This window comes from Lissotriton vulgaris, unplaced genomic scaffold (assembly GCF_964263255.1).
Source record: "Lissotriton vulgaris unplaced genomic scaffold, aLisVul1.2 SCAFFOLD_1018, whole genome shotgun sequence".
NCBI lineage: Eukaryota > Metazoa > Chordata > Amphibia > Caudata > Salamandridae > Lissotriton > Lissotriton vulgaris.
Window position 1 is genome coordinate 240,445 of NW_028246283.1, and position 27,129 is coordinate 267,573.

The window sequence follows — 27,129 nt, forward strand, 5'->3', positions numbered from 1 at the left end:
TCTTGAGCTCAATCAGTCCTCTTCCACCAAGAGCACTGTAAAACAGTGCATGAATGCAGCGTCTTGTATTCTTCACCCGTTAGAATAAGAGTACAAGTGGTGTATATCCTCAGTGCACATGCCTGATGGCCTCTGTCGTCATGCCCGGTTCTTTGCCATTCTTTCGTCTTTCACAAGCATTTATTAACCAAAGTCGACATAATCAATGATTCCATGCCCACGAATCCATATATCTCTTTCATAGAGGGAATGGTTTAATGAGCACGCACTGTGCCTGAAAAACACTTTAAATAGGAAGATGAAACATAAGGTGAGTCACTCTCCTTACTAGAGAGGGACCTGAGGGAAGGTTCATAGACCTTAGTGATGAATGCTTGACACAAACGTGAATGCTGCTTATGCTTTTTGTCCTCTCTGGAGAGAGGCAGCCTGAGTGACAAGAATCCAAAGAGTGCACGTATGATATACCTTTAGTACATCCACATATCGAGATGGGTTCTGAAAAAAGTTCCAGAAATTCAGACCTGAACCATGCATGGTGGGGCAGCTCATGTAGCCATGCCATGTGTGACAGGCCATAATCGTATGGCTATTGTGGGATAGGAATACTTATCCGAAGGAGCACAAGAACAGAAGAGCGGAGGCAAATGCAGCTTTTCATCACCAGCTCCAACCGTGCTAGAGTTTGAGGCTTCACAAAAGCTACTGTGAAGCCTGTGAACTTTGACGGCTCAATCTGAAGAGCTCAGGGGAGCAATGCTTGTTCCACATTTGGAGCAGTTTTTTAAAATCAATCAATCAATCATCTCATTTGCAAAGCGCACTACTCACCCGTGAGGGTCTCAAGGCGCTGGAGTGGGGAATGCTGCTACTGCTCGAAAAGCCAAGTCTTGAGGAGTTTTCTGAAGGTCAGCAGGTCTTGGGTCTGCCATAGGTGGTTGGGGAGGGTGTTCCAGGTGTTGGTGGCAAGGTGAGAGAACGATCTGCCGCAGAGGTCGCTCTTCGGAAAAGGGGGACTGTGGCGAGGGCGAGGTTGGTGGAGCGGAGCTGGCGGGTGGGTGTAGAAGCTGGATCGCTCTTCTTTTCATCATATTTCACCAGTATGGGGCTGAAAGTTTCCAAGTGTTTCCTATTAAGGAATGAGCTCTACTTTTTTCAGTCGTTTGCTTAGAGCAGATTGACCTTTAAATGTAATTGCAAGAGCTTTTGACAGTTATCGACGATGTGTCTTGAAAGTGAAGAATACCATATTTTCATATTGGGTTGGACAGAACAGGTGTAATCAAAGATGTATGGTGTTTCACTGCAAAAATACCTTGATGTAGGTTTGTGTTTACCATTGATTAAAAAAAAAATTTGTATATTTTTTCCTCCACAGTAAAAGTGCCTCAGATGCTAGAGCCACAGCTGACATTGTAAAAGAGGCCTTAGAAGAAGCCGAGAAGGCTCAGATTTCTGCTGAGAATGCCATCAAGAAAGCAGACGATGACATTAGAGGAACCCAAGACCTCCTTTCATCAGTAAGTCATGGTATTAGTGGGTGGCTTGTAATGTTCTTTAAAAAAAAAACTTCTCACTGAACCTTATACCTCCGTTTCCTTGCATGGGCTTTGGATTGACCTGACCACAAACTGATTTTGCATTTGGCTGTACTTTCAAAACACAATCCTCATTTTGACAAATTAGGCAAGAAATACTCTTAACACTTGCCTTTCTTGGGTAGCCATCATCCTGATCATGCTGTTCTGCTGAAGTCTGCTGTATGATGCATATTTAGAAGTGGACCGAGAGATCAGCAGCAGCCCGGGCATGATGCAGGTGCATCAAAGTTGCAAACCTCTCCAGTTTGTCACAGGAGCCACTGTATGCTAGCCATTTGTTTATATTGGTGTCTGATTGGGTTGCAACATAGTTAGTGTTATACACAACTCAGTTATATAAATATTTTCTTTTGTGCTAATAAGTCCTGACTCTCTTGAGGTAAATGCTTGTGTAAGCCATAGAAGGGACGGTGGGCAGTTGATCACATACAGTGATGCACCCTGAATCAGCAGGGCACTGGACCTGAGGTCTTTGATGCAGCAGGACAGACAGATGTTAAGCCCATTATAGTAATGGCCAGTCTTCAAGAGGCACAATGGCTGCTGCTCCTGTTAACAGCCCTTCTTCAGATTCAGCTAAATGCCCACAATGGTATTTGTCAAGTGTCCTGCCTGAGTTGGGGCTCTCAAGCTGACATGTGGAGCAAACATATTCTCATCTTAGCCTCAAATACATAAATGGCCTATACTATCCCTCACTCTGCCATGTAAGAATTCAGAGAAACACTATCAAAAGCTAAAGGCAGGCTTCCTTTTAAAAGATCAACTGTCATTGTTTAAACCTGTGCTTTCAAAGAAGCCCTCGAGCAGCAAGTGAGCGTTAACCTTTGATAGTCCCACATAATGCTCATGGTCATGCCTTAATATGTTGAGCTTGCATGGAGGACAGATAAGAATGTTATTGTATGTTGCAACAAAGGACAGGGTTTTAGGTGCGAGGGAAATACTGGGCGCACTGCTCAGGTTAACGCACAGGAGAAATGCTGTAAGGCAGAAGTGTGCTTTGCAGACACACTACATACAATGGAAACAAAACCTGCTGCACACTTATATAATAGTTCAAGCAAAACAGATGTCTCAATAAACATAAAGTTCAATTATCATGGGCGAAGGATTGGACCACCAGTGTTTCGGTTCTTCTTTTATTGTTCATAGAAAGCCAGCCGACACGTGTTTCGTCGCAAGAAAACACACTGTTTCCGCGAATCCTCAGGGCTGTAGGTAATGAATTTATAACCACAGGTCGCGGTGCCGGTGATAATTCCGACCCGGCTCCGCTCGAGACCGGGTTTTCAGTATCAGTCAGTATCTTTGTCCGCGTGTTTAAACCGAGAGAAGTGTAGAAACGTCTACAGCAAAAAGTCCCGGAACCGAAACGCGAACCCGAGCGATACCGTCGCTGACTGACTCCCCGCACTACGGGGACTTTTTGCTGTAGACGTTTCTACACTTCCCGCGGTTTAAACACGCGGATAAAGACACACTCCTGAGTTTCTCACCCTGAGGATTGCAATACTTAGCAATACTACTTATTAAAGAATCTCCGCATACCAGTTGGAGAAGAGCACTTTTGAATTTGCAAGTCATATTCTGACTGATACTGAAAACCCGGTCTCGAGCGGAGCCGGGTCAGAATTATCAGTGGCACCGCGACCTGTGGTTATAAATTCATTACCTACAGCCCTGAGGAGTCGCGGAAACAGTGTGTTTTCTTGCGACGAAACACGTTTCGGCTGGCTTTCTATGAACAATAAAAGAAGAACCGAAACACTGGTGGTCCAATCCTTCGCCCATGATAATTGAACTTTATGTCCATTGAGACATCTGTTTTGCTTGAACTTTTATATAAGTGTGCAGCAGGTTTTGTTTCCATGTTATTGTATGTTGTCTGCATTACTTTCGCTAACTGAACATGCAAAGTATTCACTCACAGGACTCTGGCCATGCACTGCACAAATTAAGGGCTCTTTCAAATTGTTCTAAGACGTGTTTATTTTCAATTTAAATCATCCTTTTTATCTCTTGCTAGATTGAATCGGAGACAGCAGCTTCAGAGGAAACGCTAAACAATGCTACAGAGCGTCTTGCTCAGCTGGAGAGGAATGTTGAAGACCTTAAAAAGAAAACCATGTCAAATACAGACTCAGCTGAAAAGATTACACTATCAGTGGATAATGTTAAACTGACTGCGGACGAAGCTAAAAAGGTATGCAAGGAGTGTGTGAGCTGTACAAAACCAGCAAGGTAAAAAGTGCATGCATTTAACGCTGTCAGAAGAGATAGATAACTGCATTCAGGAATGAGCTGGTGAGACTCGGAATGCTTCATCTGTCATCAAGAAGGATTTTGGCAATGTGATGGTGCCATACTCTGGTAACTAAGAAACTGTTGCCATTTCACATGTACACTGCAGATGGTCTGTGCTCATTTGGCAGAAGTGTCTGTTTTTCTGCAGATAAAATTCTGTGTGAATCTTTTACGGACTCATGATTTGTATTAAGCCATTTAGTGGTTGGGTCTGGAATTGTTCTTGTAGCCTTTTTAGGGCTTGTACCTGTGTTGCTGTGTGCAGCATTGCTCGCGCAGCGAGAGCCCTTTTGTCTGTGGTTCTGAAAGCTGCTCACACGCTTGTGCGTGTGAGCAGGCTTTCGCCGCCTGCCATAGGCTTTAGTGGTTTTTTTATTTCGAAAATACGGCTTTCAATTGGGCAAAGGCGGGCACATGTCCCGCCTTTGCTCCTCCCATTCCCACCAGTGGCTAGCACACGCAGCAGCGCACGTTCGTCTCGCTGCTGCACTCCCTTGCCCTTGCTTCTCTGTGGTGCGCGCACACCACTGGTTTTTTAGAGCGGTTGTGTTAGATCTGAATTATCTGCTTCCTTCTGAGGCTGTTCCACAAAGCACATGTTATTTAAGAATTGCCAGAAAAAAAAAGAATTACGCGGAGGCTTGGTGTCCCAAGTTAAGGCATGCAAGCTTATTTAAAAAAAAAAAATTAAAGCACTGACTTGGCAAGGGCATCAGTGCTCTTTACTTGATGAGCACTTCGGCTGCATTACACAAGTTAAGTTAATGTATGTTTTTAGACATGGGGAAGGTTTAAATGATTAGGGTAGTGTCAACGTATGTTGTACTGGCTCCGCGGTTCCAAAGTTGGCATCTCTAATGCCACATCCTCGGAGTGGATTCACCGGTTGGCTAACATGTGATGCTGCAGGTTGGGTTCAGAGACAATGGCAGAGCTGCCTTTATAGACCACGCTCACTGCCCTAATAGGACTGTACTGCAGGTCAGCGTTGGGGGCACTGGCTGAGCTGCGTTTGCTTTGGTAAGGTTTGAGAAAGACCGCTTTTCAGTGTGCACTTTGCCCCCTACATGGTTAATGATTGTCGGGCGAGTTCTCTCCTTTGAACCGAGGCGTCGTCTGAGGGCCAATCCCCAGTCTGGGACGGGGTCAGCAGGGATAGCAAGCCCCTGCTGACTGAGGGAAAACGGACGGAGCCAGGGCTTGTCATGCCCATCAATCACGTCATTTTAAGGGAAAGTTTTGGGAGGTGGGCTGGATGGGCCTAGCGGTTATTAAACGGCCTGCCCGTCCGCCGATCCTGCTGAGCTGGTCGCTATCCACTGGGCAGAGCCCTGCTTTTAAAGCTCTCATCAGTCAGAGCCGAAGCACCTGTGAGCCTGATCGATAGATAGTACATAGATTCCTTCAAGATGTCGGTGCGGGGCAAGCGCTCAGGTAACGTGTAGACTCATCCGAGACTGTGCGCGGGAAGGAGGTTCGTGGTGACGGGACCAGTGTTTACCTCACGGTTATGTGAAGTCATGAATATCCATCATCATCCATCCGGTTGTTGAGGTAGCTCGGGCCTTGATCGTGGAGAGCTTTGTGTGCGTGGGTAAGGAGGCGGAAGGTGATTCTCTTGTTGACCGGGAGCCAGTGCAGGTCTCTTAGGTGTCCGGAGATGTGGCTGTGTCGTGGGATGTCGAGGATGAGTCTGGCTGAGGCGTTCTGGATGCGCTGGAGTCTCTTCTGGATCTTGGCGGTGGTTCCGGCGTAGAGTGCGTTGCCGTAGTCCAGTCAGCTGGTGACGAGGGCCTGGGTGACGGTCTTCCTGGTCTCTGTGGGGATCCACCAGAAGATCTTCCGAAGCATGCGCAGGATGTTGAAGCACGACGAGGAGACGGCGTTGACTTGCCTGGTCATGGAGAGGGAGGAGTCCAGGATGAAACCCAGGTTGCGTGCGTGGTCCGTCGGTTTGGGTGCGGTGCCCATGGCGGGGGGACACCAGGAGTCGTCCCAGGCGGAGGGCGAGGAGCCCAGGATGAGGACCTCCGTCTTATCTGAGTTCAGTTTCAGGCGGCTCGTCGTCATCCACTCGGCTACCTCTTTCATCCCTTCGTGCAGGTTGGCTCTGGCGGCGGCGGGGTCGTTGGTCAGGGAGAGGATCAGCTGGGTGTCGTCGGCGTAGGAGATTATGTTGAGGTTGTGTTGGCGTGCGATGGCCGCGAGGGGGCTCATGTAGACGTTGAAGAGAGTAGGGCTCAGCGAGGATCCTTGAGGGACGCCGCAGATGACTTCGGTGGCCTCTGACTTGTACGGTGGTAGGCGGACTCTTTGTGTTCTTCCGTCGAGGAAGGAGACGATACATTCCAGTGCCTTCTCCTGGATTCCGACGTTGCTGAGGCGCTGCACTAGGGTGCGGTGGCAGACCGTGTCGAAAGCCGCGGAGTGGTCTAGGAGGATGAGGGCCGCTGTTTCTCCGTTGTCCATCAGGGCTCGGATGTCGTCAGTGGCGGCGATGAGGGCGGTCTCGGTGCTGTGGTTGGCACGGAATCCGGACTGCGATGGGTCGAGGGATCCATTCGTCTCGAGGAAGGCGGCCAGCTGTTTGTTGACGGTCTTTTCGATGACTTTGGCTGGAAACTGGAGTAGAGAGATGGGGCGGTAATTCTTGAGTTCGGTGGGGTCTGCTGTAGGTTTCTTGAGTAGAGCGCTGAGTTCGGCGTGCTTCCAGCTCTCGGGGAAGGTGGCGGTGTCGAATGAGGTGTTGATGATGTCCCGCAGGTGGGGTGCGATGACAGCGTCGGCTTTGTTGAAGACGTGGTGAGGGCAGGGGTCGGTCGGAGATCCGGAGTGGACGGAGTTCATCATGTGGACGGTGTCTTCGGTGTTGACCGGGGTCCAGGCGCGGAGGGTGGTGGTGGGTGGCGTTGCTGCGGTCGTGGCGTGCGTCGGTTGAGTGCTGAAGCTGTTGTGTATGTCCGCTATCTTGTTGTGGAAGTAGGAGGCGAGGGAGTTGCAGAGGTCTTGCGATGGGGTGATGTCGTTGTTTCCGGCGTTGGGGTTGGAGGATGGACTTGAGGTGGTTGCTGCTGGTGTTCGGCTTGGCCTGTCACAGTCTGTCCATCCAAGTGGTGTTTCATGCTCTTCCTTGTTTAATTTGTGGTGATGTGTTACAGGTATTGTGTGCTGGGCATGTTCAGGGGTCGGTACTGTTTACCATTTTCATTTGGCCCATATTCACACATCACCTTTTATTTTCATAATACATAATACACTACACTCTATAGGTCTCCATTACTAAAAATTCAAGCTATTAGTGTTGCATTATTATTTGCTACACCAAAAACTCAAACTTTTACTAATGCGAGACCTATTGCATTGCAAATGCTGGTTTCCTTTTTGTAATAACTGCTTCTGGGTGTCCTCGACAACCATATATTGATATGTCATTCCAATTGTAATATCAGATGTATGCCCAGCAAGACCGTGTGCATGGTCGCAATCGTCCGATACTTTTTTTTAGGGTTGGATATGGAAACCGAACAGAGGCGTTCCAATGCTAAAAAACATATTGATGGATTTTTCAGGAAAATCGTGAAAAAGGAGACCGTGTTTACAGCACGTGGCCAGAGACCCTCACTGGTGACAAGTAGCGCTCTACAAATCTGATTGATTGGAGAATGTGTATTTATTTAAAAGTCCACTCCGGGGAAGATCAGAAGACTCCCTTTAGATTGTGTCCACGGTTCCAAAAAAGGTTTGCACATAAATATATTTGTGAAGTTTGCTACTTCTGCCTACTGAAAGACCACAGAGCTGAGGTTTGCGAAGCCCGTACGGAATTTCAGCAGAAGCTGTAAGTTTGAGAATAGTACATTACATACATGCCAATATTTTACAGCCATAAAGTGGGAGTTTTTGAAAAGAAAATTGGATGGAATATATTTTCCCCATTCACTTCTATTGAAGCAGAGGCAATTTCAGGGTTGAGACAGGTAAAATATAGCCATTTTTATCTTTTAAAATCTGGAGTATCCTGCCTGAACTGGGTCTGTTGGCATGTATGCTATGATGCAGAAGCAAACTTCACTCAAGGACATCGGTCTGTCTAGTTATGATGAGAACACCACAGAAGAGAAGGACCTCGTACAGGGAGAAGGCTCTGACACTTCAGAAAGAGTCATCGGATTTGAGAGGCTGAATGTGGAGTGGAAGGCGTCGAAGGATGGCGAAGCCAAGAGATACCAGAAGGTAACATTGCATTCTCGCATCCAGGCTAAGCCAGCTAAATTGGGCATGAAGTTCACCATGAATGCCCAATGGCAAAACACTTGACAATTGCAGGGTGGCAAAAGCATAAATAACCCCACTGGTCTAAGCCCAAGGAAAACTGCTGGAGCCAAACCCTCGCAGACCACTTCAATGCAAAAAAGTAAATGGAAAAAAGTAAAAAGAGAGTGAGGCAAAAGAGTATGAAATTCATCACCAAAGAGGCTGTCAAAACAACACTGACAATCAACAGGTGATTGAGTTGAGCGCAAGGAACATAGACTCAAGGCTAACATGGCCATTGTGTTACAAAAGAAGAGAAACTTTGACAAGTCATTGAAAGGGTTTCATACACCATCAGAGTCACAGGAGGCCAAAGATCTTGAGGAAGAGCAGAGAGAGCTTGAACCTCTGACCACACCGGAACCACCAGAAGAGGAAAAGGGTTGAGTTTCTCTATGGAGATGACCGCAACATGGAAGACATGGCTAGAAGTGCGACGCAGAAAGCAGTCTTTCTGCACATCCATCCTTGCCACTCAAAAAGGCTAAATGTATGAAAATAAGTAACCAAGCTCATTAAGAGACGAGGAGCCCTGGAAACTCTAATCTCTACAGTGAATGCGATGATTGCTCATAACATCCCATCTCCTCTCGAGCGCCGAGACCGGGTAACACGGTCTGCTGGCGCAGCTATGATGTTGTGTCCCCGGAGGGATTTTCGTTACTGGCTGGCGAAAGATCCCCCATGCATAAATGCACAAAAACTGCAAACTAGCTGAAAAAGAGCAGCAGGAGGGCCAATTACCTCCCAATTAGATCCTTAGGGGCAAAATGTTCACCTGCTCGGGCCTAACGAAAGTGCCCTGCGCTATTCCCTAAATAAATAAAAAGGCGTGGCTGCTATGGTTGAAGTGGACACGCTATAATTTAAATAAATACATTAGTAAAACCAGATGGCCTACTGAGATATCGTTGTTGGAATAGGGAAGATCATTAAAGAAAATAGTGTTCACCGACTTATAATGCAGACCATGTAACGCCACAAGTAAAAGGCCCATCCGTTATGAGATGTAACCAATGCAGACAAGCTGTACCAAGGAGGGACTAACAAGCCTATTTACAAATTTGAAGCCAGCATTTACGAAGGACACTGAGACAAGCCAATGACAAATATGGACGGAGAGTGGGGGGGTTTCCAGTATGTACTCTAATATGGCATGCCTCGCAGAACGAGCAGCGCATGTGCTCTGCCGCTAGGCTGGACCTAAAAAGGACAACGAAACAGCAAAGGCAATGGGAGCCCTGAAATACAGAGGCTCATCTTAAAGGGGTGGAAGAAAAACCCAAAGGCCCACAGTCTGAGCACCATTCCCATTGGAGCATCAACAGAAATAGAACAAGCCAGCATAAATCAGGCCATGCATCAGACCACGTATCAACCGTGGCAGCACCCAACGAAGCAACCATTTTGTGCAAGAGGAAAAAGAGGGCATACTCTCTGAGGGGGAGGAGCCACAAGTAAGTGACTTGACGAAGCAGGGCCCCACAAAACACCAGTGGGAGACAAGATAGGGGATTACCCACAGGAGTGGGAAGAAATCACCACAGACAGTTGGATTTTGAACGTGATGGGTTACAGATATTGCATAGAACTGCTCAAATAACCCCCACCAATTCCCTCAAAAGCAAAAGGATATCAAGGGAACGAGATAATTCTACTTAGGATAGGGGTCGAAGAACTCTTACAAAAGAAGGCGATAGAAAGGGTACCTGTAAGGGAACAAAACAAGGGGAACTAATCTCCTTACTTCCTATTCCCGAAACAATCCCATACCCAAAGACCAATTTTGAACCTCTGGTCCATAAACAAATTAATCTGCATGCAACATTTCAGGAGATCAGCACTTCTGGGAGTAACTCCACTCCTACAAAATTACGACTGTATGGCTACATTAGATCCCAAGGATGCCTACCTGCACATTCCCATTAATCAAGCACACAAGAGGTATCTATAGTTTGTACAAGAGAAAGTACACTACAAATACAGAGTACTACTGTAGGGAACTGGGTACTAGTTGTAGTACCCCCCACACACACATTTTTGCTTGTTTTAGATGCAACTTTGAGGTGTACTGGGTCTCTGCTGACCAGATTTCCAGTGCCAGTGTTCTCTCCTTAAAACTGTACCACAAATGGCACAACTTTAACAACCCCTGTGAGTCCAAAGTAAAATGCTACCCCTGGTACCTGGAGCATTTGGACTGAAGAGGGTTCAGTAGGGCTGCAGCACAAATTGTGCCACTCTAGGGACCCCTCACCAAGATCATACAAACTGCCATTGCAGGCTGCATGTCTTGGAGCAGAAAAAACTGAAGAGTCGACATGGCACACAGCTATGTGTCATGTCTTAAGACACTTAATGCTGTATATCTAGCCTACAGTGGGCCCTACAGTCCTAAGGCATGGTGCACTATACTACATGTGAGGGCATAAATACATGAGCATTTATGCCCCTGTACTGGGCTGTTCGATTACTGCCAGTGTAAGTGAACAGGGAAGCCATGTTTAAACATGTGCTGAACACTGGTGAAAACGAGTTCCCCAGCTACATGATGGTTTCACTGAAAATAGGGATGTTTGTTATCGTATCAAACATCTCGTGTTGATGAACCTACACTGATTCCAGTTTTGGATTTATCAATACATGCACCCAGAGGGCACTTTAGAGGTGGCCCCTGAAATCTTACCAACTGCAGGTGGACTTACTGACTGGTTTTAGCCAGCCTGACAACAGAGATGAATTCCTAACCCCCTAGGGTGAGAACCTTTGCTCTCAGGAGACCAGAAACCAGGCCAGCTCTGGCAGGGGTTGTCTTTCTCCCCTCCCACGAGATGCACTGCAGATTAGCCTGCCAAGGCAAGGGCGCTGCAAAGCCTTTGGTATGCGACACTAGTTTCTCTCACAGGAGAGGATGCCAACCCTCCTGTACTGTTGCTTTTTTGACAGGAGTACAAGGGGAAAAACTAGTTGGATTAGGAAGTGTACCCACATTTAGCCAGCACCACCCCTAGGGTGGGGCAGGTGATGTGGACCCCTCTCTTTAGATTTCTCCATCTTGTCTTAGAGAAAATTAACCAACCAGCATCAGGGTTATGCTCGCATCCCAACAGAAGTGGCCATATGAGGGTTTAGTCAACCTAAAGGTAAGTAGCCCATTGGGTGCTACCTGGCACTCCCTCGAACACCCCTAAATTCAGTATTCTGGGGAGCCCCTGGCACCAGAGAATAAGATCCTAATGACCTAAAAAGAGAGGACTCACCGAATAGCTACAAAAGCAGAGAAGACTAAGCAGATAAGGAAGCAACTCCCACAAATGGGAACTGAAACAGGAGACACTGGAGAAGTCCATTAGTCGATCTATTCACAACAGCATAAAACACAAAATGCCAACACTTCGCATCCAGGTTTGAACACCACTAGTCAGAAGGGAATGCCCTGAAACGGAATTGGTCAGGGAGAATTGTTACACTTTTTCAATGATTCCCCTAATATCCAAGGTGCCGGAGAAAGCCAGACAGCCAGGGCTAAACTTGTGCCTCATAGCCCCGCAATGGGCCAGACAGACCTGGTACTCGGATCTAATAGCGATGTCCAGGTGACAAATGATGAAGATCAAGATGGAACAGCAACATGGGCATCTTCACACACATTTGCAAAACATTACTCTGTGGATATTGAAATGAACAAGGAAGCACAGGCGGAACAAAAAGTACTTCAGCACCTGCTTGCAAACTCTTCCTAATTTCATACCAACCAACCTAAGGAAAGGGATACCACTACATAAGCTAATACACAGCATGTGAATCCAGAAAAGGATTCAAGCTGAAAAATTAAATGGTTACAAACCAGTAGGAGTAGTTTTGCAGCTTGAAGAGTTTTCTGGATTCACATATCACCCACCAACTTCCCCAGAAATGGGACATCATGTAACCAGGTTAGAACAACAAAGACAAAAGAAAGGAGGAAGAATTCCAAAACGACAGAAAATAGAATCTAAATATGGCAACTATGCACAGGATCCAGGAATATCTCCGCTGTACCATCTGTCATACATGGGACAGGCTTACCACCAAATGGTGGTCGACGACCCCCATGAAAAAAAAAACAACAAAGATCATTCCAGACCCAACCACTAGATAGCTAATAATGCACAACATGTGGATCCAGAAAACTCTTCAAGCTGCAAAACTACTCATAAAGGTAAGTAACCATTCTGTTTTGCAGCGTGAATCTTTTCTGGATTCACTATGCTGTGCATTTTTCCGCCATCTAGTCGTTGGGTCCGAAATTGTAGTATTTTTTTTTTTCGTTGCCTGGTGGGCGTCGACATACCACCATTTGGTGTCTTCTGTGACATCGATGTGCTTCCTCCGGAAGCTCCCACCTTTGGTTGCCATCTTCAGATGTTTTTTTCTGCTGTTGGGTCTGGATCGAGATGGAAGGAGCTCCAGAACTTTGGAGAGAAGAATCCACGAAAACTTAACAGGAAAACAACGTATCTAAACACCCGCCTTCGAGCCGGCGAACCGGAATGCAGAGAAGAGGAAAAGAACAAGACGCCATTTAAGTTCTGCAACTATTGCAACCACAAGTACGCACAGAAGGACCAGCATACAGGACGTAACCTTTGCCTGCCGTTTGACCACCGCTCCACCTCTCCGAAGAGTGCATTGTGTGCTCGGCGTTCACCCCGAAGACCTTGAGGGTAAGGGAAAGGCAAAGGAGAGCGAATTACAACATGCAGAGTCAAGGACCACCACCATCGATTCGAGACCTGGGCCTCTCCAGCGAGGAAGAGGACAGCGTCACCAAAGGGCCTCAGGGTGACAAGGATGCGCACGTCCAAGTCGCTGCCGCCGAAAAAAAGAGCACCTAAAGAGGTAAGAGAAACCGCGACCCCGATACAGTCCACCGAGCCCCGAAGTAGTCTCTCAAAGTCCTCAAAAACAGCCCCGACGTCGAAAATGTCGCGACCGCGGGCCTGTGCAAGGACAAACAGTCCTTCGGTTCCTTTGACAAGGACTCCAGGACGGCGAAAACCCTTGATAAGACTGAGTCGTCGAAGAGCAGTTACGAGAAAGACTCCTTGACGTCTAAGAAAGAGAGGGTGAAGCAAGCTTCGACTTCAATGTTAACAAGCACCAAGAGAAAGCTCGAAAATCTCGACGCCGAAGCACAAGCATCGGAGTTCGAGAAGAAGAGGCTCGAAGCCGAAATGGCAAGTATCTTGAAGCACAAGAAAGATTTCGCTGAGACAATGAAACAATTCAAGATCCTGCCTAAAACCTCGACACCTCCCGAAAGACACCTTGAGGAACTACAAGTTCCTACAACCCCAGAACCGGCTGATGAAGAGGAGGAAGAAGAATACTACTTTGAAGCCGAGGGAGGAGATGAGGGTCAAACCTATCACGGTTCGGCAACCTTGGAGACAGACATGCAGTGGCAAGATTTCGATGCTGACTCACCAGAATAAGTTGTAGATACATACCCTTCGAGGCCCTCACCCCAACAGCATCAGGATGTACAATCAAGTAACAAAGAAGGCTGCTGACACCTAAGGAGTACTGCTAGAGGAGGAAAAGCCACAGTCAAACTTTCTCCCTGAAACCTTGCTGCCCACACAAATAAGCCAATTCTTGCCCATGCTCCCAAGTGTGCTGGACCTTCAAGGAATCTGCCACATGCAAGGCAGTTACACCAAGGGGTGTGAAGAAATACAAGCACTCCTCCAAGGACCCAATGTACATCAGGGGTTCAGTGCCTGCTGACTCCATAATAGCTTACACAACCAGAAAGAGGGCTAATGTACCCACTAACGTGGGGCCACCACCAGACAAGCAGAGCAAAAGAATGGACCTCACAGAAAGGAAAATGGAACAAAGTGCTGTAATTCAGTGGCTCCTAGCCAACTCTAACGCTCTAATCAATAGGCATGCATACTAACACTGGGAGGAGGTAGGCGAACTGCTCAAGAATCTGACATACCAGTTCAGAGAAGGGCAAGCCACTTGGTGGAAGAGGGGGAAGAACATGGCAAATACATGTTTGAAATCAGCCCTAGATGCTGCGGAGACAGCAAGCAGGCAGATGATGATCGGAGTGACGGAGAGAAGACACTCCTGGCTACGACTCTCAGGGTTCAAACCGGAAGTTCAAAGTACCCTGTTCAATGGAGAACAATTGTTCGGAATAGCTGTGGATGACAAGCTAACTCAGCTGAAGAAAGAAAATGAAACTTCATGGTCCATGGGGCACTACAATTCAGAGGTATGCGTAGGAGGACACAATCACGGAGACCAACAGGCTGAGATAACCACCAGCCAGTAGCCTCACACCAGACCTTTCAACAAGGTTACCAAGGAGGGAACGAGGGTCAGCAACAGGGTTAACAACAAGGTTGGCAGTACCAACAGGGGAGGCAATCCTCCGCGCACTCGACGAAGAGGCCAACAGCAGAGAGGGGGACAGCAGCCCACCTTCAAGTGACTGCACTACAACCTTGGCGCACACTAAAAAGGATCTGAGGGCGCAACAACTAATACACATAAAAACATCAGGTCCCACACAACAAGGAATACCTCCAACATGCAACACCTGTAGGAGGCAGAATAGGAAACTTCTTCCAGGAGTGGAAGAAAATTACATCCGACAAATGGATATTAAACATAATTCGATAGGGATATTGCATAGAACTGGCAAGACAACCACCATGCAAGAAACCAAAGAACAAGGTTCATTCAAAAAGAGAACTGTTTCATTTGCTGGAAGAGGCACAAGAACTTCTACACAAGGGTGCTATAGAGATGGGTGCCTTACAAGGAAAGGAACAAGGGGATGTACTCAACGTACTTCCTCATACAAAAGGTGGACGGAACATTATGACCTATACTAGACTTAAGGTTCCTAAACAAGTTAATAAAAATTCAAAAAATCAAGATGACATTCTTACAAGAAGGGATACCTCAGATACAGGAAGGGGACTATATGGCAACTATAGATCTAAAGGACACTTACTTACACATCCTCATGAACAACAGACAAAAGAACCTACTGCGATTCGTAATCAACAAAACGCACTACCAATTCACGGTGCTAGGGTTCGGACTCAAGTCCGCACCAAGAGTGTTCACAAAATGTATAGCAGCAGTAGCAGCCCACCTAAGAAGGCAGGGAATATTGTATTGTATTGTATTGTATGTTGGATTTATATAGCGCTTATAACCCAGGGGTCTCTAAGCGCTTGCCTTGGGAACCCGTCCTGGCTTTTCCCTGTGAGATAGCCCCTACAGGGCATCCCCAAGGTGAAAGCCAGGCATCCCGCCGCGGGGGGCCGTTGTGGAGATTAAGCAAGCCTAATGCCCAGAGTTGCAGAGTGTGAACCCATGATTAGGTCAGGCACCGAAGCGAGAATTATCGAGTCCGTGGACATTTGAGCTCAAGACCCTGCCGCGTCGAATACATGTTTATCCATACCTAAATAACTGGTTAGTAAGGGCAAGCACATACAACCTTTGCAAACAGCACATAGAGAGGGTCATAGAGACTCTGTTCAAGCTCGGTTTCTCAATACATTGGGAAAAGTCATCAATAACACCAGAGCAAGTGAAGATATTCTTAGGGGCTGAAATCGATACAACATTAGGGAAGGTGTTCCCAAGCACAAAGAGGGCAATAGCAATTCTGAAAGAGACACATCTTTACAGCAAGGGGCAAGCTCTGACAGTGAGGACAGTGGGGAAGCTACTAGGGATGATGGCTTCATGCATTCATCTAGTCCCAAACATTCGACTGCACATAAGACTATTCCCGGAATGGATTCAACAACAATGGTCACAGGCAACAGGGAGTTGGGAGGATCTACTGGTTGTCGCACAAACAGTTCTTCAGGAGATGACATGGTGGAACAGGAAGATTATAACACAGGCGAGTCCTTTCACACAACCAACTCTAATAGTGACCATTACGACAGACGCTTCCCAACGGCGGTGGGGAGCCCACATGAACAACCTCAGGGTGAGGGGTGTATGGAACCAGCAGGATGCGATAAAACAAATCAACTTCCTAGAATTAAAGACCGTGTTCCTAGCCTTAAAAGCCTTTCTGAAAGAGCTTTATGGAAAGAGGGTGTTGATTCAAACAGACAATTCAACTACAATGTTTTACATCAACAAATGAGGGGGAACACAATCATTAACACTGTCAACCCTAGCTCAGGAGCTATGGAGATGGGCGATTTCAAGGAACATAGACCTACTAGCAATCCATCGTCCAAGGAAGTACAATGTAGAAGCAGACAGACTGAGCAGACAAACATCAGTATCCCACGAATGGGAGATGAATCAATCAGAAATTCTGAAAATCTTCTAAAGATGGGGGACTCCACAAATCTACCTATTTGCAACACCTCAAAATCCCAACACTTCACATCCAGACAACCATGCGCACAGTCCCTAGGGAATGCACTATGGATAGACTGGTCCGGGACATTTGCTTACTCTTTTCCCCCCGATACCACTGCTGCACAGGGTACTCAACAGGTGCCGGATCAGCCGCATGAAACTAATCCTCATAGCACCACAGTGGGCCAGGCAAACCTGGTTCTCATTGATTATGAAAATGTCACAAGGTACAAGCTCCCCAACAGGAAGGACCTTCGAACTCTGCAAAACTGAAAGGGTCTACACCCAAAACCAGGAAGCCTAAGCCTGGCGGCATGACTCCTGAGGACTTAGAATTTTCTCACCTCAAACTACCAGAGAGCACAATGGCAGTACTCAGAGAGGCAAGAAGACCTACAACAAAAAAGTGTTACACAGCAACATGGAAACACTTCTCACTTTGGTGCCATAGGGGAAAACTTTCAAAAAAGATCACAAGGGATTCAACAGTACTAAAATATTTAACATATTTGCTACTGGAGAAACTAAGCTACGCATTTATAAGGGTACACTTGGCAGCAATCGTAGCTTACACAAGGGGTGAAACGGGAAATAGTTTCTTCACATCACAAGTGCTCAAGAGATTCCTGGCAGGAGCAAAAAGGGTAGCACCTCCAAAGAGGGTGCCACCACCCACATGGACGGTGGTATTTGCTCAAATGATGGCATCATTTGAGCCAATACACAAGGCAACTTTACAGATGCTCACGCTTAAGACTGCGTTTTTAGTGGCGAAAACATCATTACGTAGAGTAAATGAATCGCAGGCTCTAACACTACAAGAGCCCTACTTCCAAATACATAAAGACAGATTCATCATGAGGACGGATCCACATTTTATGCCAAAGATGGTTTCTAAGTTCCATATTAACCAAACTATACAAATACCAAGTTTTTCCAAAACCCACGCACACTAGCTGAAAGAGCATTTCACAACCTGGACGCCAGAAGGGCTGTCATGTACTATATTCAGAGAACAAAGGAATGCAGGAAAACAAAGCAATTCTTTGTTTTGTTTGCAAACAGTTTTCGGAGACGACCAGTCACAAAGAATACCATTGTAAGATGGATCGCACAAGCCATACAGTTGTGCCACAAATAGTCAGGTCAAAGCTTGCAAGGAGCACCGCATGCTCACTCAACAAGGAAGAAAGAAGCAACAGTGGTTTCCTAGCAAACGCCCCAATTCAAGACATTTGCCAGGGAGCAACGTGGTCTTCAGTGCACACGTTCACAAAGCACTACTGTGTGGACATTCAGATGAACAAAGAAGCACAAGTAGGACAGAAGGTCTTACAACACATATTCCCAAACCAGCGTTGATCTTCCACCCAGCCACCTCAAGACTAGCAAACCGCTACAAAGTCTATGCACAGCATAGTGAATCCAGAAAAGATTCACGCTGCAAAACGTATAGTTTCTTACCTGTCGGTGTAGTTTTGCAGCTTGAAGACTTTTCTGGATTCACTAGCGAACCCACCCACCTCCGCCAAGAAGATGACACTGGAGGAATAAAAAAAGTGAAACTAGAAATGAACAAAACAAATAAAAAAATTAATCTGAAGATGGCGACCAAAGGTGGGAGCTTCCGGAGGAAGCACGTCGACTTCACAGGACACAAAATGGTGGTATGTCGACGCCCACCAGGCCAAGAAAAAAAAAAGAGGGAATACTACAATTCCAGACCCAACCACTAGATGGCGGAATAATTTACAGCATAGTGAAACCAGAATTTTCTTCAAGCTGCAAAACTACACCGACAGATAAGAAACTATGCGTTTTGCAGCCTGAAGCTTTTCTTAATTCATATGTGCCCCACTCACCTCCCCATTCAATTAAGCATGCTTGACCACAGAAGGGAAAACAAAATTTGAATTTGGCAACTACATTTTAAGGCATTTTAGGACTGTGTTCAACGTCCTAGACAAATAGCACTGCCCCACCTCTGGTCAACGGCAAAAGAACAAAAAACATAAGGACAGTTTCAGACTCAACCACTAGAGATAGTGGGATAATTCACAGAATGTGAATCCAGAAAAGATTCAAGCTGCAAAACTATTGCCACAGATAAGTAACATTTTCCTGTCTGATAATGTTCCAACACCACCCTCTTCCCCCCCTTCCCCCAACTCTCCTTATTAGCGGAGTAAATACAGGTGAGTCACATTTATTTTATTATTGGGCACTAAAGGTATTTGACCACATCAGTTGGATGGTTTTGTTTTACATGGAGATCCATTTCCCTTTCCAGACAGCAATTCAAATGATTTTTAATTGGTTCACCCACATAATACACAATTTTCTGCTTGATTTTCTTAAGTGCTCACCACACTATTTTGTTTTTGCTTGAAACTTCAGGTCTTGGACAGTGAACTGAATGATAAATATAAATCAGTGGAAGACTTAATATCGAAAAACACAAAAGAATCTGAGGAGAGCAGGAAGAAAGCAGAAACTTTACAAAATGAGGCAAAATCCTTGCTGGCCAATGCCAGTGGTAAACTTCAGCTACTCAAAGGTAGGTTGACGTAAGTTTGGCAAGGAAAATTTGCCAATAAAGTAATGCAGACCAAACACAGTAAACATTTTTAAATCCTTAGCCGCGGCCGCGATTTCGCAGCAGTGCGGCGGTTCCGCGAAATGGGTGGGCCGCGTCGGCCGTTGGACGTTCGCAGCACCAGCGAGGTAGTGCTTGCGACGGCAACAGGGAAGGGGTTAATGGTATACATTGAAGTTGTTTATTGTTTCCACTGTATAAAGTTTTCAACTAGAGAGAAGTGGTAGAAGTGATGCCAAGGTATTTTACAGTTTCTAGTGCCAGCTGTGCAAGCGAAGTTGCTCGCCCACGCTGAAGTGTCCTTGAACCATGTGGCACTCTGGCACTGTTCGAGTTGATGTTGTGTGCTTGCACACTTCCCCACCATGACGAGTTCTATTTTGTAGTGTGTGCATATTCTAACTTTACATGCTGTGCACTAATCAGACTATCAAAAATTACTGGATTTTCTCACTCTTAAACATGCTTGAAGCAGTTCTGCAACAATTCAGAGCTGGTTCGGTCTCGTTTATGCTTTAGCAGGAGTTTCTCATATACATTGACAAGGCTGGATCCAAGTTACATTTTCTGGATAGCGACTGACTTTGCAGACCCATTGTTTGCAAGTTCATCCTATGTGAATATCCTGAAAATGTTGCCTTAATCATGGACTCTTGTAACTAAGCTGGACTCCGTTCTGCAATAGAAAATAATTAAATGGAAACAATCTATAGAATCCCATTTGTCACATCTATATTTTCCTCAAATTCAGAAATGTCAATTGGTCAAAATGAGAGAAATTAAAATAAGAGGTATTTACGTTTTTTATAGGTATCAATATACTATTTACTGTAGTGGAAAGAAAGCATTCTTATACACTTGATCAGTTATCAAAATTAGGAAGTTCATGAAAAATGCTTCAACTCTAATTCAGAATATTGCATTTAACCTGAAAGTCTAGTTTAAAAGCCAATTTATTTTTTTATACTTTTATAAAATGCTTATTTCTATGTCTGCTCTTACTCTAGACCTTCTGATTTTACTAAAATGTATGTGTATGTATGTATGTATTGGCCTTTATATAGCGCACTATTTACCCGTAGGGTCCCAAGGCGCTTCGACCGCTGCGAAACACTTCCTGGCTTCCCTGAGAGATGGTCCCTTAATGGGTATCTCCAGGGTGAGACCAGGCATCCCCGGCGGTCTGGTGGGGCCGTTAGTGAAGATGAGGCAAGCTAATGCCCAGAGTTGCCGAGTGTGATCGCTGATCAGAGTGGGCACCGAGGCGAGAGAATTATCGAGTCCGCTGACCCTGGTCCAGAAACCTGCCGCGCCGGGAATCGAACCCTGGTCCCGGGCCGTCCTCTGCTCTCGGGTCTGCCGCCTCTAACCAGTGAGCCACACTACTTCAAATGTTACTACTTATTGGGGCTAGCAGCCAGTCCTCTTCATCCATCGGTTTGTTGATGTTTAACATTACCTTCTGCCCACTACAGCATGAGACAATGGGTCAGCCTACTTCAGGACGTGGCTAACTTCACCGTGGTTAACAGCATCCTGCTTTTTCATGAAGAGCATATTCACATAAAAAGTAGTTTTGTTTAGTGCCAGGAACTAAAATGATAGTGTGCTTTTTGTGAGCCAAATATATTTTTGCTTTATGCCTTTGAAACATTTTTTAGATTGTAGAGGACCAGGCAGCTTCCCTAACAAAGTTTAATAAAAACCATGACAAAATAAGAAAACATGCTTTGAATAAGCCAAAAGGCAGCAGACGTCAGTCATGCTAGCTTTGCCACTGCTTATTAGATCTTGCGCTGTGATGCTGTTAGATAGCTGAAGAGGAGATTGGCCCCGGTTCACCCCCTTGACCATCACCTACCCAGCCGGACATTGGGCATAGTTCACCTTGTCTCCCCGTTGTATCTCAACTCCCTCTCTGATGTGTTTCTATGCCCTCCCCCCTTCCTTCTTTTACTTCGATCTTTGTAGACTATACATCTATTCTAAACTGTTTTTCCCGAATGTTGAGACCTGAGCAACATGGCTGATGCCCAATGGAGTTGCTAGACAACTAATGAGGAGATTGGCCCTGGTTTCCCCCTCGACCGTCACCTACCTAGCCGGACATTGGACACAGTTCTTCCTTGTCTCCCTGCTACGGCTCCTTCTTCCCCTCCTTTCCTATAAATCCTCTCAACCTCGTTGTTTGTTTACTGTACAATATTACGATATTGAAACTGATGCAATTTGTAACGCAATGTTCCTCTGTTATAGCGCTCTGATACCTACGGGTCTAGCCCGCTCTTTATAATCATTTTGATGTACCTCCTAATGCAGCGTTCCCCTGGTTAAGTGCTCCGATACCTCCGGGTCTAGATAGCGCTATATAACAGTCACAAATAAAAATAAACTAAAAAATGTTGTTCGAGGCATATGAGTTGCAGATTACACACTGTGCATAGATCGCCACCTAGTGTTGGGCCCGGATGTCTGCAGTTTGTTGTTGTCCTGAAAAGCTCTTTGGAAGTCACAAGATAGGTGACTCCTCCTTTGGACCACATTGCGCATAGGCATCGGCTCCATCCTCAGATTGTTTTTTTCCGCCATCGGGCTCAGATGTGTTTCCTGCGCTCCGGTTTGGAACCGAATTTCCTTCGACACGCAATCGTCACCCGGTTCGACGTTATTGATTCTTCAACAACTTCGAAGTCTTCGATTCTGGTTGTCGACGAAGGCCTTCGGGCCTACTTAGGCCTCATCTTCTGGCTCATGGAAAGAACGCCATTCGAGAAGTGTCCTCAATGTGGGTCGAAGTTTCCCCACACCGATCTACATGAGATCCTCACTTGTCCCAGTCACCTGAGGCGGAAGCCGGGTGTGGGCGAGTGACAAGCATAGCGCTGAACACAAGCGATTTTAATCTGTTTCACTCGTTTTTAACTTGTTGTGATTTGCACTGTATTTTAAAAAGGATGACTACACACAACTGATTACTAGCTTCTGTGTCCTTTTTGCTGCTATTTTCGCACCCTGCACTTTAGTCTCCTGACAGGCACCTGAGGCGGAAAGCCGGGTGACCTTAGTTCTCTCAGCACTGCATTCACTTTCTCCTACCTCTGATTCCTTCTTTGTTGGCGCCGCGCTGCCCTGCCTGCAGTTTCCCCAGCCTTCCTGACGGCACATCGAGGTGCTAGGGGATTCCCTGGGACCTGCAGGCGCGCGTTTCGGTGGCGGCCATCTTGGGGGGGCGGCAGTCTAGTGGTGCAGACCCGCGTCGGACGGCCAGCGACGCCTTCAAACTAAGTACACTCCCCTCCGCGCAGCGGACGCGCGCTGCGGAGGCGCCTAAGGAGCGCCCGTCTGCGCCCGTCAGCGTCCCGGAGGCGGCGGGCGCGGGTCCGGCTGGGTGGTTTAGCATTCAAAATGATAAAATATACCAGGAATGCTCTTCTATCCCTTTGTCACACTAACAGTAATTGCATTAAGGTCTTCCCCAAACCGCCCGGTCAAATAACAGGTGTTCGGCCTGTGGCTGGCAACCAGGTCAGGGTCGTATCGCTTCCCTTACTCCTCCGTCCAACAGCACTAGCTGCCTTCTGCTTAACACAAGGTCTTTAGGCAAGCACGCGCTTGATGTCTATAACCTTCTGATGGACTCCAGAGCCGACTGTCTATTTCTGACAGAGACGTGGCTTGGTGAGGGTGCAGGACCTGATATTGCCACTGCCAACCCCCGAGCCATGTCATCCATAGGAAAGACAGAGTCAGTGGGAAGGGGGGCGGTGTTGCCCTAGTTATCGACAGGCGCATCGCCTGTTCTGTCCTTCCCTCAGATAACATCACGGGGTGTGAAGTACTTACCTTCTCCCTCTCCTTATCACCTCAGCAGTCATGCATAGGACTGTTGGTCTATAGGCCCCCTGGACCTATGGGCACTTTTTTTGAAGACCTCCACTCCGTGATCTCTTCACTATGCCTCAGGTCCAACCACTGTTTGCTCCTTGGCGACTTTAACATTCATATGGACAAGGTGGATGACCCGGACAGCATTAAGCTTAATGACATCATCTCATCCTTAGGTTTTGTTCCGTACCTTCGGTCCCCCACACATTGTAAGGGACATACATTAGATAAACTTTTTTCTACCGCTCCAGTAGTTCTGTCCGCCCTTGCTCCTGTCCTGTGGTCCGACCACTTTTTAGCAGAATTTGAGATCCCTCTCATAAAAAAGAGCGCAGATAGCGGACAATGGCGCGAAGCGCTTCCCTCGAGAGCCTTCCACTGAGTCTCCTCAGCTATGCTGTCTAAGGCCCTAGAGACCCACCCTTGCATGTTATCAGGCTCACTGGAAACGGACTTCGATCACCTCCAGGGTTGGCTGACCCAACGATTTGCCGACTTAGCCCCCCCCCCCCCCCCCACCCCACCCCACCCCACCCCCTAGGACACTATTGATGAAATCCTCTGCCCCTTGGTTTTCCTCGGCTCTTGCAGACAAACGTCGGCAATGTAAAAAAGCTGAAAGGATTTTACGTAAACATTATGATGCCAGTTCTAGGGAAACCTATAGGTCAATGATCAGAGACTATCACCACGACATCACCGCTAGCAAAAAGTCCTATCTGGCTAGCAGAATAGATGAGGCCTCTAACTCCTGCAAAGAAATTTTCAGGATTGTCAAGGATTTTATCTCCCCTCCCTGGTCCAATCCCAAAATCTCGCATTCCGAGTCCTGGATTTCCGAACTCGCCGATTTTTTTTGCCAACAAAATTAGGACCATCCAGACTTCCTTTGGCACCCACTATACAAACAACACTCCAATTCTATGGTCTCTGGATCCCTCTCCGACCGCGTCTGGGCCTTTCCTCTGGAACTTTCCTTCACTGTCCCTCCAGTCCTCCTTGGACCTCCTCTCCAAACTTAAATCGGGTTCACCTCTCGACCCGTGCCCTGCTAAATTCCTTGCGCAATTGGCCCCTACCCTCAATCACCTCATCAACCCAATCCTTAACCTCTCGCTCAGCTCAGGTGAAGTGCCTCAGCTTTGGAAACAGGCACTCATTTTGCCTTTACTTAAGAAAGCCAACCTGAACCCTGAATCCCATGCCAACTACAGACCCATCTCCCTTCTGCCTGCTCTTGCGAAAGTGGTTGAGAAACACGTCCACACTACCCTGTCCCACTTTCTAGAGACGAACGATATACTACACAAATCTCAGTCTGGTTTTCGCTCTAACTTGAGCACAGAAACTGCTCTGCTCGAGGTCACCGAAACGATCAAAGCAACCTTGGACAGGGGAGGAAAAGTTATGCTGGTGATGCTTGACCTCTCTGCAGCCTTCGACACCGTCCCCCATGACCGCCTCCTAGCTAGACTCTGGAAGGTGGGTCTTAGGGGGGCGGTGTTCAGTTGGTTTAGGTCTTTCCTCTCCAATCGACAGCAAACTATCTGGGCTCCACCTTTTTCTGCCGCGATGCCGCCTCTGGAGGTCGGAGTTCCGCAGGGCTCGATTTTGAGCCCCTCGCTCTTCAACATTTATATGACCCCTCTGGCGGCACTCTCTGAGGGATTTGGAGCCCAGTTCATGTCGTATGCTGAAGACACGCAACTCCTGTTCACCTGCGACATAGGCCACGACTTTGACGGGACGTCTATTCTGGACTGCCTTGGGGCTGTGTTTGACTGGTTCAGTCGTCACAGCCTCAAGTGCAACTCCGAAAAATCGGAAGTGCTTTTCTTCGGCTGTCCTGCAGACCCCAGATGGAAAGAGTGGCGGCCTGCCGCCATGTTCCCTCCAGACAGTGATTCGGGGGCTGTGAAAAACCTAGGTATTCAGGTCGATAACTGCCTCTCCTTCAGGGGCCAGGTGTCGGGCCTGGCTGGCAAATGCTTTGCGATCCTGAAGATGCTGAGGAAGTTCCTGCCGCTCCTATCCATAGAGCACAGAAAGACCACGGTGCAGGCCCTGATTGGCTCGCGCCTTGACTACGCCAAAGTTCTGTACCTAGGTCTGCCGGACTACCTCTTATCGCGTCTCCAGGTTGTGCAGAACTCTGCGGCCCGTGCCATCTTTGGCCTCACTAGGAGAGCCAGGGCCTCTGAGCTCCTCAGAACTCTTCATTGGCTGCCCATAAAGAAGCGGATCGCTTTCAAGGCCCTAACCATCGCTTTTAAAAACCTTCATGGTATAGGTGCCTGCTATCTCCAGAAATGGATCACCTTCTATCTACCTTCTAGATCCCTACGCTCCTCGACTCAGGCCAGGGCAGTCACTCCTAGGATCTATTGTGCCCGCTGTGGGGGGCGTTCTTTCAAACATCTTGCTCCCCAGCTGTGGAACGATCTTCCTCTTGCTCTCAGATCCAGCTCCAATCTGCTGGCTTTTAGGAAAGATCTGAAGACCTTGCTGTTCATGCAATAACTCCTTCCCTTTTATGCTACGCTCTTTCCGCTCGTCCCGTTTTTCTCCCACTCTAGACCTGTGAGGCTCTGACAGCGCCGGGACACTCCTCGGAGTAGCCGTGCGCTATAGAAGCACCCCATTTAACATAACATAACATGAGGTTTGCAACCTTTGCCTCTCACCGGAGCACGAAGCTAAAAACTGTTCCGCTGGTGCCTCTTTCCACTTCAAGAAGACGATTCGGGACCGACTAGCTCGAAGAACAATGGCTCGCTCGTCAGTTTCGGTCCCAGACGACATCTTTGGAGAAAGCGTTGACGTGCCAGAACACCAGCATGCTGAAGAAAGCTCCAGCTCTTCTGATGCCGAAGACTCGGACGTCGAGGATATCACTCCAGCTCAACGGGTCGTAAGTAAGACCGTCGACCCCAACCCTTCCTCAACACCCTCAAAAAATGCTTCGGTCACATCCTCACCTTCGGGCCCGGGTGCACACCGAGAGACTGCTTCCCGCACCCCGCCTTCGGGCCCGGCAAAGAAGCCTACTAAGCCTTCAGGCTGCTCGGGCTCAAGCCAGCCTATTCCCGGTGCCGATCTGATACTGATACCAAAGAAGAAGCCATCTTCCTCAATCATGCTGACCGTTGCTCCAACACCTAAGCACTTGGCGCCGAAGACTGACAGCGCCTCATCCATGCCGAAACCTCACTCGGAGCTGAGTAAAAAACCACCCAAAGGCCCCGACTCACACGCTTCGGAGCCGAAGAAATACCCGGAACCGAAAAAACATGTTCCGGTAAAGGACATTTCAAAAGGCCATACTTCTACACCAAGTAACTCTAGACCATCTACAGACTCTGTGCCGAAATAACCTCCGGAACCGAAAACTTCGATGCCAAAGGATCTGCCCTATACAGAATAACTTTTTACACCAGATCCTCACCAAAAAACTCTTGTTAAAGACCCTAAGACTGGCCAACTAGCTCTTAATTCCAAGAAGAAACCACTAGAAGCACCAGCACCACCTCCTCCTCCAAAGAAGAGACATTGCAACCTCTCCATTAAGGGTCCCTTCTCCACCACCTCCCCATACTGTTCCTCCTCCTACGCCTCCTCCGCCACATCATTCTCCTACACCATCCCCTAATCCAGATGATGATGTGGATACAGACTCTGATGACACAGGTGGGGGTGCACATGGCCCAGCAGGGACCAATAGTCCCCTCAGTCACCTAATCCTTAGGATGATTATAACACCCCTGATGTGCCTTACGTCCCACAAGATGATGTATACCCGTCCAGGCATTCCCCCACCAGAGGACACTATAGGTTTTAACCTACTAGTCCAAAGAGCTGCCCAGTACCATGGGGTTGACATGCACACTAATGCTGTGGAGGAAGATTTTCTTTTAGACACTTTTGATAACACACAAAGGTCTACTGCCATTTTGCCAATGCTTAAAGGCGTCATTAAGCACGCAACAGGTTTTTAAAGATCCTGTTAGGGTTCGGGTCCTCAAC

At 47.3% G+C, this 27,129-nt stretch overlaps 1 protein-coding gene across 1 annotated transcript in view; it reads left to right on the forward strand.

Annotated features, from left to right (window-relative positions):
* Positions 1-27,129, forward strand: part of LOC147666006 (laminin subunit beta-1-like) — a gene marked incomplete at its 5' end in the record, with an annotated part of 280,699 nt that overhangs the window by 234,298 nt on the left and 19,272 nt on the right. The window contains 3 exons of the mRNA XM_086949328.1: positions 1,379-1,520; positions 3,631-3,807; positions 19,023-19,182. Coding sequence (XP_086805454.1) covers positions 1,379-1,520; positions 3,631-3,807; positions 19,023-19,182 — 479 coding nt within the window. The remainder of the gene's footprint in view (positions 1-1,378; positions 1,521-3,630; positions 3,808-19,022; positions 19,183-27,129) is intronic.